Here is a 12787-nt window from a genome sequence, read left to right as displayed (position 1 = left end):
TTGTTATAATGCTAAAGTAAGTTTGACCAATATGTAGTCTCTTGTCCTCTCTTTGTGCCTTCGTTTCTTAACAATTAATATCATAGCTTCACATTGCCATCTTCCAACCATCTACTAAGACGATTATTTACACACCTTAATTGAACATCAATTCGAAGTAGGGACAATTTTCTTCGCGTGTCGCAAAGTTAGGCACGGCTCGTAAGGCTATTTGGTCACCATTCATGTTGTAGAAGTCGGCAAGTCCAATTTTCTTCTTTACAGAATCACCCACTATGGCTACAAGCGCAAAGCTCAACACAGGAGCTTCCATCCCTCTCGTTGGCTTTGGCACTGCCTCCGACCTCTCCCTCAGCCTCGACCTCCGAAAAGCTGCCATCTCTTCCGCTATTGAGGTATAACCCCCATCGCTCTCTCATTTGCCTCCCATTCTGCTCACTCACAAGTTTCTCTTCGCTTCCCAGATCGGTTACCGTCACTTCGACACCGCAAGCGTCTACAATAGTGAAGGATTTCTTGGCCAGGCCCTCGCTGATGCCCTCAAGGCTGGCATCGTCAAGCGCGAGGACCTCTTCATCACCTCCAAGCTTTGGTGTGCCGACGCTTACCCGGACGGCGTGCTGCCAGCCCTTCGAAAAAGCCTCAGGTGTCGCACCAATCCCGCTCTGGGCTTCGTTGATGTAGATTCATAATTGGCATTGCCCGAGTTGTAGCGGTTTCCTTGAACCCCGTCGGTCCTCTCTAATGTTTCTACGATTTTTCCAGTGAATTGCAGCTCGATTACTTGGACCTGTACCTCATTCACTGGCCGATTAGATTCAAAGAAGGAGTGGGATTGATGCCCAGACCTGACGATCTTCTCCCTTTGGATTTGAAAGGCACCTGGCGAGCAATGGAGCATTGTGTCAACGAAGGCCTCACGAGGGCCATCGGCGTAAGCAATTTCTCATCCAAGAAAATTGGGGACCTATTGGCCTTCGCAGATATCCCTCCAGCAGTGAATCAGGTACGCCTGAACCGTAATACTGCAAGGGATTGAAAACCAATTTGGTGACTTTCAGCTCTGTTTTGGGTTTGGCCAAGACTAAGAAAATTCCGTGATGTAGTTGACAAGGTGTTTGGATTTCTGCCTATGATGTGAGAGGTTTTTCATGCCTGGTTTTATCAATCAGTTTTTCTTATACGAGTGACCAATACGGAGCATCTTTGGCAGGTGGAGATGCATCCGAAGTGGCAGCAGAAGGAACTAAGAGAGACTTGTAGCAAGGTTAACATCCACGTTAGTGCTTGGTCCCCGTTAGGAGCTCCACTTATGGTATGGGGTTCTGCTGCTGTTCTGGATGATCCAAGTATCAAGCAGATTGCACTAAAACATGGCAAGACCCCTGCACAGGTTTGTATATTTTTGAGTTAGCAAAGCGGACAATCGTGGGCTTGTTCAGGGTGACTTGGCCGATGATTTGAAAACTTTATTTGCTTGACTTTTCAGGTGGTTATAAGATGGGAATTGGAACAGGGAGTGAGTGTCCTCCCCAAGAGTTTCAACAAACAGAGGATGGCAGAAAACTTGCAGGTCTTTGATTGGCAGCTTACCGATGAAGATCATCAGATTATTGGGAAAATGGAACAGAAAAAGAATGTCGACGGCCAGTTTCTATGCAATCCCGTCTCTGGTCCTTACAAAAATGTTGCAGAACTGTGGGACGGAGAAATTTAAGATTTCATTAGTTATCACCAAATTGAGAGAAATGTAGCCTTGAAAGTTTAAACAAAGGCTGTCGTATGAAGGCTTACAAGGACAACGTCTACTTAAATTAACGGAAGCAAACGGGGTTGCGTCAAACAATGGACTTACATTTTTGTTGATATGTAAAATTGTGCTGATGGGTTCACAGCACTACATTTGAATTCACACGTTAAGGGGCTAGATGGGACTATTGTTGAGGTGCAAGTACCTCGAGTCTCCTGAGGGGAGAGGCAACTTTTGTCATTCTTTTATGTACATGAATAATTTTATTTTGTATGATGTTGCAAGTATGCATTCTTGTATAAAATCAAGAATTTTATTAATGTTTTCACATTTGCATTAATGCATAATTCACTGTCATCATTTTTGGTCCAAAATCGTGTGAATTGAATAAAATTCACACATGATTGGTAATCCTTAAAAAATCCCAAGTGAACCAAAAAAATATACTAGTGGCACTTATACTGGTGGTAATAGCAATAATGCGGGTGATCCATGGAGTAATATCAGTGGTAATAGTTTATGTACCTCTGATATGGTTACAAATATTACTGATATTAGGAACTTACTATTGATGGGATTTCCCTCCTATTTTTTCCTTGAAAAAATCTTGCACGAGCCGTGAGCCTCTTCATTTAGCAAGATTGTAGCCACAGCTCTTGCACTTAGCATGGTGGAGGGAGGTAAACCACCCATTGAGTTGTTGTGAGAGGGCGAGGTTGAGGGAGAGAGTGTTCATTGTGCAATGTGGTTGCAAAAGTGGTCAATTTCTCCACTATCTAGCATATTAGTGTAAGGGTCAACCAAAATTACAAGCCAATCAATGCAATAGAAGTTATGGGAGGTGATGACATTTCCAAAAGGTTATTTTTTCCCGGTTTTTTTTTGAAAGACTATATGTATGTTTTACTCGAACAATGCTCAGGGCATGGGAAAGAGTGCAACAATTAGTTAGCGCCTATAGTGTTTCTTTTAAGAAAGTAAAAACCTTGAATCTTCAAGCGTTTTTATTTTCTTGAAAGCAACATTCAAGGGACTAAACGTAGTGGCTATCTTTAGGATGACACCTGAGCCATTGTTTTAAGTAAAACATTCCTTATATAGTACATGTAAGGAACCCACACCAGGGATGTTTTTATCGAAGCTATGCTTATATATTAATATAAAATCTTGGTGAAATTTTTCAAGCTCATTATTTTAGTCAAAGTTGCATTAAAACCCAATTTTTCAACAAGTCTTATGTACAACCCTGGGGCGCCAACTCCCTTCGATAAGAATACCTAACAAAATCTTGAGTATGAGATGAATTTAACAATATGCCATAAGTAAAACTTGGTGGAACTAGAATGATTGTGTGCTACACTAGAAGAGCTTCAAATATGTCTTTACACCTTGAAATTTGGATAACACATGAAAAAGTTACATGATTTTGAAAGGAGGTTGGTTTTCATATTTTAGTGTATTTTTGGTTTACCCCACCCTCATCCAAAAGACCCCCCCCTTTTGGGTCTCACATATTATGAAAAATATGTACAAATCTTACAATCTTGCATAATTTTCAAGGTATATTCCTTATCATTTGTGGGAGGGGGGCATAGATTTTCATATTTTTCCCTTGCATATATTATAATTTTTGTAAGAAATCCATGCATATTTATATGGACCCTGTCCCCCCATACCCTAAATTTCGGACGAGGGTAGTAACATGATACATATGGAGTTGGTGCCCCTGGTGTACAACTATCAAAAAACACATTTTGAGGTGTGTTATTCGAACACGCACATACCCGATGGGCATGACCCTTTGCATGCATGTCAATTTTTTTAAATGTTGAGGCAAGCAAAAATCATCGTGCCCATCGGATAGGAGTTGCATGGTCGAAGTCACATTCAACTCTATTTTTCACTAGGTCTTTTACACAACCATTAAAAAAAAAGCTCTGAGGTGTGTTATTCGAATGCGTACATATCCGATGGGCATTTTGCTTTTCATTCACATAAATTGCACCCTTTTTTATGTGTGTGCAAAGTATTTTTCCCATAAAATGTGGTTTGTTTGTTCAAAGTTGCATTAAATCCTATTATTCACCAAGTTTTATGCATAATCGTGAAACAACAAGCTCTGAGGTGTGTTCTTCGAATGCACAGATATCTGATGGACACAAAAATTTGCACACAAATTAATCCCACCTATATTGAGGTGTTAAAAAAGTATGGTTCCTATCGGATATGGTTTGCATCGTCCAAGTCGCCATAAACCTTGTTTTTCACCAAGTCTTATGGACAACCATCAAAAAACACGCTGTGAGGTGTGTTATTCAAACTGCACATAAAAAATGGCATGATGCTTTGAACGCACATCAATCCCACCTTGCTGAGGTGTGTACAACGTATAAATCCCATTGGATAATGTTTGTATGGTCGAAGTTGCCAAAAACCCTACTTTTCACTAAGTGTCATGCACAACTGTCAAAAAACACGTTCTGAAGTGTGTTAATCGAACATGCATATATTTGATGGACATGCTAATGTGCACACACATCAATACCACCCTATGTTGAGTCCCATTGGATATGCTTAGCATGGTCGAGGTCATATACAACCCTTATTTTCACCAAGTCTTATGCACAGCCATTAAAAAACACGCTCTAAGGTGTGTTATTCAAACTTGCACATACCCAATGGGAATGATACTTTGCACATGCATCAATACCACATATTGAAGCTATTGAAAATTATAGTGCCTTATTGTATATGGTTTGCATGGTGGAAGTCGCATTAAACCCTATTTTTTACCAAGCCTTATGTACAACCTTCAAAAAACATGCTTTGAGGTGTGTTTTTCAAATGCATTCATACCCAATAGACACGACACTTTGCACACATTTCAATAACACCTATTTTGAGGCATGTGAATAATATCTTGCCCATCAAATATGATTTGCATGGTTGAAGTTGCATTCAACAATGTTTTTATGGGCACTCTGATTTTTACATGCATCACTAGCATCTATTATGCTTTGTGTGAAAAGTATCATGCCCATCAAACATTTTTTGCATGGTCTAAGTCGCATTAAACCCGATTCTTCACCAAGTCTTACGCACAGTCGTCAAAAAACACGCTCTGAGGTGTGTTATTAACATGCGCACATTCCTAATGGGCATGATACTTTGAACGTGCATCAATACCACCTATTTTTAGGCACATGATTTTTTTTAAACCCATCATATATGGTTTGCATGGTTGAAATCGCATTCAACCCTATTTTTCATCAAGTCTTATGCTAAACTGTCAAAAAACAAGCTCTGAGGTGTGTTATTCGAGTGCACATATATATGATGGACATGATAATATGTAAACATGTCAATAGCACCCATTTTGAGGTGTGTGAAAAGTATCATGCCCATCAGATATGGTTTGCATGGTCCAAGTTGCATTAAACCCTATTTTTTAACAAGTCTTATGCACAATCGTCCAAAAACATGTTCTGAGGTGTGTTATTCAAATGTGCGCATATGCAATGGCCATGAGACTTTGTACACATATCAATTTGGACTATTTTGAGTCATGCACAAAGTATTATTCCCATCAATGGTTTGCATGGTCGAAGTCGCATTCAACCTTATTTTTCACCGTCTTATGCACAAAACGGGCACACACCTGATGGGCGTGATACTTTTCACATGAATCAATCCCATATTTTTTGAAATACGTGCAAAGTATATTTCCCATTGAATTCATTTCTCACTAAGTCTTATGCCCAACCATCAAGAAATACACTCTGAGGTGTGTGATTCGGATACGTACGTCTCTAATGGGAACAATACTTTGCACATAGGTGAATCCCACCTATGTGGAGGCACATGCAATGTATCATGCCCATCATATATTCTTTGCATGGTCAAAATTGCATTACATCATGTTTTTCACGTCTCATGCACAATCGTCAAAAACACGCTCTCAGGTCAAAATTGCATTACACCATGTTTTTTCACGTGTCATGCACAATGATAAAACTAGATCCGAGCAGGTAGCTGTATTGATGATAGAGACTATGAAGAGCATGTTTTATTTTGATTTTTTTATTTACGTAAATGTTATATAAAGGAGCAAGTCAAATGGCAAACTAAAAAATTCACTCGTTTCTCCCAAAACAGCTGCCTCTGTCGATCTTGCATTCAATAAGCACATCAGTTCGTCTCCTATCTTGCAATACAATGAATTGCTTCGTTGTTTTTAGCAAGTTGATGCTTGTAATGCTTCTTAGATAAAGATGGTTTATGATGAAAACCTTTCGCATTTGTCCACTCTTTACTATGGGAGGATGCAAAAGTGTGATTGCAGAACATAGCATTGACAAGAAACTGTCAAAACTGCATCCTCGCTTCATACAAGGTTTTTTAGATCAATTTCAAGCTAGTGCCCTACCTTCCCATACAAGCCCCTCAATTTGATGGTGATGCTTCATGCGAGAAGCCTTTCACTATTTTTCAATGGTCTCCTGTGAAAATGCTTGTACAAACTATCGATTTCTCTAAGGGTGTTCAAGTGATATTCTTGATTTTAACTTTGTAAAAGAACCTATGTTAAATTCTATTCTACCACAAAATACACAATATTCAATCTTCAAAATATATTGAGAAGTAATTTGGTTCCATTTTTTTAGAAATTTATCGATGAATAGCCATGAAGAGAAACTCGGTTGTAATCGTCTTTTCTTGTTTTCTATGCTAATGTAGGAAGCATGTTCTCTTTTTTTAATAAGTGAACTTTTCATATTTGTAAAGTAAATTATATGTTAAAGTAGAAGCACCTACTTTATTTTCTCGTTGTAGATTAAATTGTTAAAAATGACTTGAAATTCACCAATTTGAATAATTTGCAAATAAAATATCAAGGTTGTTAACACTTTATATTTTTCACTCAAAATTTATAACATCTTTAGTTTATGTTGATACCAATTTGAATATAGCATATAGGAATTTGAATGTAGCATATGGCATTTCGAATATAGAACATGGTAAATAGCTCTTTCTTTTTGCACATAGGAGTTTGTGTTTAGCATATATTTTTTGGAATATATTTTGTAGCTATTTGAATTTGGGATATATCACTTTTCATTTATCACTTTGTATATATATGGTAGCAATTTGAATTTGAGATATAGCACTTTGAATTTTGTACATAGCATTTTGCATTGAGAATTAGCACTTAGCATTGAGCAACTAGCATTTTTGCATTTAGCATATAGCACTTTGTATCCAACACATAAACAAATAAACTTAACCACACATTCGTGTGGGGGGAGAGTCGGCACATTTCCTCTCCAAAAATTATAAGACCAAGGAACGTGCCCTTCCTTGGATTCATATCATTTTGCATTTTGCACATAGTATTTTGCATATAGTATGTAGCAATTTGAGTTTGGGATATAGAACATAGCACTTTGCATTTTGCACATGGTACTTTGTTTTTAGAAATATATGATTTTGTATTTTGTACATAGTATTTTGCATATAGCACATAGCATTGAGCAAATAGCATTTTTTCATTTAGCACAGAGCACTTTGTATCCAACACATAAATAAATAAACTTAACCACACATTTGTGTGGGGGGAGAGTCGGCACATTTCCTCTCCAAAAATTATAAGACCAAGGAATGTGCCCTTCCTTGGGTTCATATCATTTTGCATTTTGCATATAGCATGAACAATTTGAGTTTGGGATATAGAACATAGCACTTTGCATTTTGCACATGGTATTTGCATTTAGGAATGTATGATTTTGTATTTTGCACATACTATTTTGCATATAGTATGTAGAAATTTGAGTTTGGGATATAGAACTTTGCATTTAGTATATAGCAATTTTCATTTAGATATTAGTGTTAAAATGGCTAACATGCCATATCAACATCTTGGGTGGTCCTTGTTCTGGGTATATGTGCACTGAGCTATATGGTGTGTTGACTTTGTATGGTTTCAAGCTTGCAGAAGACGAGCTAGGAATGAGGAGGAGCTTTCCCACACCTAGGTTAGACGGGCACCATAAGAGTGGGCTTGTGAGGAATGAATGCTTTTGTCCTCTTGAAAGCCTGTATGATGAGATCCATTGGGTGAGGGCTACATTGAGTGAGATTTATTGTGGGGCGCATGAGATCAATTGATCAAACATAAGCAATGATAAAAAAATATTGATTAACATAATTGAGTTTGTGTGTATCAAAATATTAAGGAATCTTCTTGTAGTGCCATACCTCTATTTTCATGTGCAAAGATTGCACAGAAATTTTGATTTCCCTTTGAACAATGGACGTTTGCTGCTTTATGAATTCTTTCATTGCCATACCTCTGGTACACTGTGCATAGAGATTGCACAAAATTTTGATTTTCAATGGAACAATGGGAATTAGTTGCTTTATGAATGGGTAGCAATTTACTTTAGCAAACTTTTGAACTTACACATTCTTGTTGCACTCTCCTAATCACAATTACTAGGATTAAGATGTTGCTTTGTTGCATGATAGAACAAAATTACATAGAGTTACCCACAGACAACCATATTGTATCTACCTTGTCTGTAAAGTCAAGAAGCGAGAAGAGACTAGTATCAAGGCTGGACGCTGGAATCTTTCTACAAGATTTCCGAACTAAGCTTGCAAAGTTTCCTTGTCTGTTCCTTCACTGACAAGGTTGCCTTGCAGTAGTTCTCACTATTGTTGCTCATTAGTTTTCACTTCTAAATTACCCTCCTCTTGGAACCCAATGAAAACTTCTCCAAATTGCCTTTTTCAATTTTGCATATGTCAGAAGAGATGGTAGAAATGTCACATGAGATCATTGCTGCCACGAACAGTCTGATTGCCTCACATGCTTTCTAAAACTCTAGGGTTTACAGCTTCTAGATGAATGGCTCCAAGAAGCACACAAAGGCAAGGAGGGAAAAAGTGAGAACCTGATGGATTGGGAAAGAGCATCGGAAGATCTGCTGCTTGTTCAACTTCACACCCTCGAGAGGTTGATGTGGATATAGAGTTGCTCAAGAGCTACTCGATGGGAAAGTCCGTCAACAATATGCACAGCCACAGAAATCTTGAGATCCAAAATAGGGCGAGAAAGATGGTGGAGATCTATGAAACAATTTGGTGAAGCGAATGCCGGACTGAATCAAGGGATGTAATTGCCGTCGAAGCAACCCGGGTGGATGCCTCAATGTCAAGCTTTGCATTGCCTTCGACATTTGAATTAAATGGCATTCCAAGCGTGTAAGAGGGTGGCGATGAAAGCTTCTCTAAATCACAGATGGACGATGTTCCTTTGCTTTCGAGAGGCCAGAGACTACACCTTCTCCTTCCTCAGCCATAGTATCTTTCTCTGTGTCTTCTCCCAATGCACCATCATCATGCTTTGCTCTACTTGAACTGCCTCTTGCACAATGCTGCCGCTCCTCACATTGGAGGAATATGGTGGTGACAGCGTGAAAGTTGCTTGCATGACTCATCCACCTCGTACTCATTGAGACTGTTCAGTGGTAGCATCAACTTGTGCCTCGCTCCCGTCGAGAGCTTGTAAGCAGGATTGGCCAGATAGCCCGAGATGGCCTTGTACATACCCTTACCAATCTAGCCTTCCTTATGCATCTACTGCCGCGCTATTGCTGAACTACCTGCTATGCTTGCACATTGTGACAAAGGCTTGACACCAACGTCATGATAAAGTGAGACAAGATCTTGCAACCACAATGAAGAGATGGAGCTCGTCGTGACTTTGGGTGGAGGATTTGCTGTTTCGAAGATGCTTGCCAGTATCAGATTGTTAGGGTAGAAAATGTCATCCGGTTTAGCCAACTCCAATTGCTTCAACTTCAAACCAGCAACACAAGCCAAAACCCCCTTCGAGCAAGATCTCCAATCCTATCAAAGAGATCGATCATCAGGGACAAGAAACCGTTGCAATTGATGGAGCATACGGGAACAAAGATGCTGGCAAGAAACAAAGAAAGAGGAAAATCTAGGAGGAACAAGAAGCAATGGCGGAAAGCTGTAGATTAGGCTGAGGGCAAGGTGATATGGTGATTGCTTGGAGGTTCTCGGCTATGGCGATGACTACATATAGCTTGTGAGTGAAGAAGGTGACAATTTTATAGGCCCGTATATATATATATATATCTCCGTCCTTGGGAAGAGGGAAGGAGACGTTTGAGGGAAGAACAAATGGGAACCGAGGAAGTAGTTACCAAATTCTACAACCCTTGATTGATTAGTGTAAACGCAAGGTTTATAAAGTAGACACGTGGCACAACTATAAGCTAGAATTCCTTTTCATTCCACAATGCTAACTGCCTAACCATAGTTTCCAACTAGAGAACCTCTAGTCTCTGTTATCCAAAGAGTCACACCGATAACTCCTGTGCTTTCACCTTTACCCTATGCAACTACTACTATGAATGCATTGAGCTACTTTTACCTCCTGGTGTTCCACCTCCGCTAATAAACCTATGCTCCAAGCTTCTGCACCCAATTAGGTTGGGCCCCTTACTATTATCCTTAGCTGTATTACCCACTGTACCAACCATCTGCTTCAAGATGGACTGCACTACAAAAGGTTCACAACAAGAGGATAAAGAGATGGCTACCTTAGATGGGATCTCGTGAATGGTCAAAGTTATGGAGCCGGCCTGGATGGGTTGAGATAGTGCCAACTCAAAAAGTAATGATCGGTTCCTAGCACAAGGGAATGCATGTTTTTTTTAAAAAAACTCTGAGGTGAAGGTAAGGGGATATCAAGACATAGCCTTACATTGTGGCTCCTCCTTGGCGTAATCGGATGTCTATGGGGAAAAGTAGCATGCTAAAGGTATACATCCTCAGCTAAGGGTCTCCTGAATTGAATCCACAAATATCAAGCATGCTCATTCATGCCTGTGATAGTGACATGTATCTAGAGATGAGTAGACCCATGTCTGTGAGAGTGCTCTCAACGGAAGCAAGAACGGAAAAGGGAGAGAGAGAAACAGACAACCATACAAGTTTTGGTGGGTACAGAACCACCCTAATCTTCTTTTTCATTCATTTATATATGTGTTGGAGTATTGTACATAACCGAGGTAAAGGCACAGTGACCTTTAACCCCCACAACCTCCCACTTAAAGGACAATGTGCCTTTAAGGGAGAACAACCAGTGAGCATACTATCCAATGCCCATCAATACATGACAATACTCAAACCGCTAACTAGGTAGACTCTTCGTTAGCATATCTGCAGGGTTAACATCTGTATGAACCTTGACAAGCTCTATGCGCTTGTCCTCAAGTACCTCCCTGATAAAATGGTACCTGACCTCAATGTGTTTGGTCTTTGCATGAAAGACCGGATTCTATGCTAGCTGAATAGCACTCATGGAATCACTCTGCAATGTCGGTACACCTATATGAATCCCCAAATCTCCCACTAGCCGATCAAGCCATATAGCCTCCTTGCAACCCTCTGTGGCTGCAACATACTCAGTCTCTATGGTAGACAAAGCAATGCACTTCTGTGCGCGAGACATCCACGACACTGCGCCACCTGCAAAGGTGAACACATAACCAGAAGTAGATCTCCTACTATCCACATGCCCTACATAGTCTGAATCTATGTACCCAAGTAAACGCATGTCTCCTTTACCAAAGCAGATGCACATCTCCTTGGTACCCTTCATGTACCTCATGATGCACTTAACTGCCTCCCAATGCCTCTTTCCTGGATTAGCCATATACCGGCTAACAACTCCCACTGCAAATGCAATGTCTGGTCTAGTAGCTATCATAGCATACATAAGACTCCCAACCACTGATGCATAAGGAACCTTGGCCATCATGGCCCTCTCCTCATCTGATTTGGGACTATTTGTATGACTCAGTTTCACATATGGAGGAAATGGAGTACTCACTGCCTTCCCCCCCTCCATATTGAAACATTGCAATACTTTTGTAGCATACTCCTTCTGTGAAAGCCAAAGGAGTTTCCTACTCCGATCACGCATGATGCACATACCAAGAATATGACCTGCAAGTCCCAAATCCTTCATATCAAAGGCCTCATGCAACTTTGCCTTTAATGCATCTAGCTCATAAGTATTCTTACTAGCCAATAGCATATCATCCACATATAGTGCCAAGATTATCAAGCTATTATCCTTAGCCCTTTTAGTGTAGAGGCAGTGATCAATCTCACTCCTAAAACCCTGGGACCGAATGAAAGCATCAAACTTCTGATACCATTCTCTAGGCGCTTGCTTAAGACCATAGAGACTCTTCTTCAGCTTGCAAACTAAATGCTCTTTGCCCTTTTCTTCAAAGCCTTCCTACTACACCATGTAAATTTCCTCATGTAGATCCCCATGCAAGAAAGCTGTCTTGACATCCATCTGCATAAGCTCCATATCTTCTGCTGCCACTAGTCCAAGCATGCATTTAAGTGTGGTCATCTTCACAACTCGAGAGAATATCTCATCAAAGTCCACACCCTTCTCTTGCTTGAACCCTTTAGCGACCAAACGGGCCTTGTACCTAGGCGCATCATCACCTGTGACCTTCATCTTGTAGACCCATTTACATGGCAATGCTTTGTCTCCATGTGGCAAAGAAACCAAGTCCCAAGTCTTATTCTTCATAAGTGAACTCATCTCTGATTGCATAGCATACTCCCACTTGCATTGATCCTCATGCATCATAACCTCTCTGTAGCAAGAAGGTTCCCCGCAATCAGTAAGCATCACATAGTCTACCCCTGGAACAAACCTATCAGGCGGTCTAGACACTCTAGATGATCTTCTTAAGGGCATTTCAGCTTGCTGTCCCACCTGCATATCAACCACATTTAGCTCATCATTTCCACCAATAGATGATCCATCATCTACCCTTGATTGTATACCTGTGGGAGTATTTGGTGGTACCATTTCTTGCACATTTGGTGCATGGACAGCTTGCTATCTATCAACATACGTAGGTGGATTCACATCCTGGAAAGTGATTCTCCTCATTTCCACATCCCTCATGG

At 40.1% G+C, this 12787-nt stretch overlaps 1 protein-coding gene across 1 annotated transcript; it reads left to right on the top strand.

The window, feature by feature from the left end:
* Positions 1–211: 211 nt before the first annotated feature.
* On the top strand, positions 212–1913 carry LOC147890104 (non-functional NADPH-dependent codeinone reductase 2-like). Its single transcript, XM_087390951.1, has 5 exons — positions 212–395; positions 465–646; positions 766–1006; positions 1214–1393; positions 1490–1913. The coding sequence occupies exons 1-5, from the start codon at positions 276–278 to the stop codon at positions 1715–1717; spliced, it is 951 nt and encodes a 316-aa protein (XP_087247077.1). The 5' UTR covers positions 212–275; the 3' UTR covers positions 1718–1913.
* The last annotated feature ends 10874 nt before the right edge of the window (positions 1914–12787 follow it).

This window comes from Dipteris shenzhenensis, chromosome 19 (genome assembly GCF_047967505.1).
Source record: "Dipteris shenzhenensis isolate YYH24624 ecotype China chromosome 19, Dip_SZ_1.0, whole genome shotgun sequence".
NCBI lineage: Eukaryota > Viridiplantae > Streptophyta > Polypodiopsida > Gleicheniales > Dipteridaceae > Dipteris > Dipteris shenzhenensis.
Note: the sequence above shows the minus strand (reverse complement) of the source record. Positions and strands in the feature narration are given on the sequence as shown.

What these genes read in the sequence shown, in the direction of transcription:
- LOC147890104 (XM_087390951.1), top strand. Translation starts at nt 276, where the DNA reads ATGGCTACAAGCGCAAAGCTCAACACAGGAGCTTCCATCCCTCTCGTT. An exon ending in CCATCTCTTCCGCTATTGAG is followed by an intron (nt 396 to 464) that starts GTATAACCCCCA and finishes TTCGCTTCCCAG; the next exon opens with ATCGGTTACCGTCACTTCGA. An exon ending in ATGGCAAGACCCCTGCACAG is followed by an intron (nt 1,394 to 1,489) that starts GTTTGTATATTT and finishes TTGACTTTTCAG; the next exon opens with GTGGTTATAAGATGGGAATT.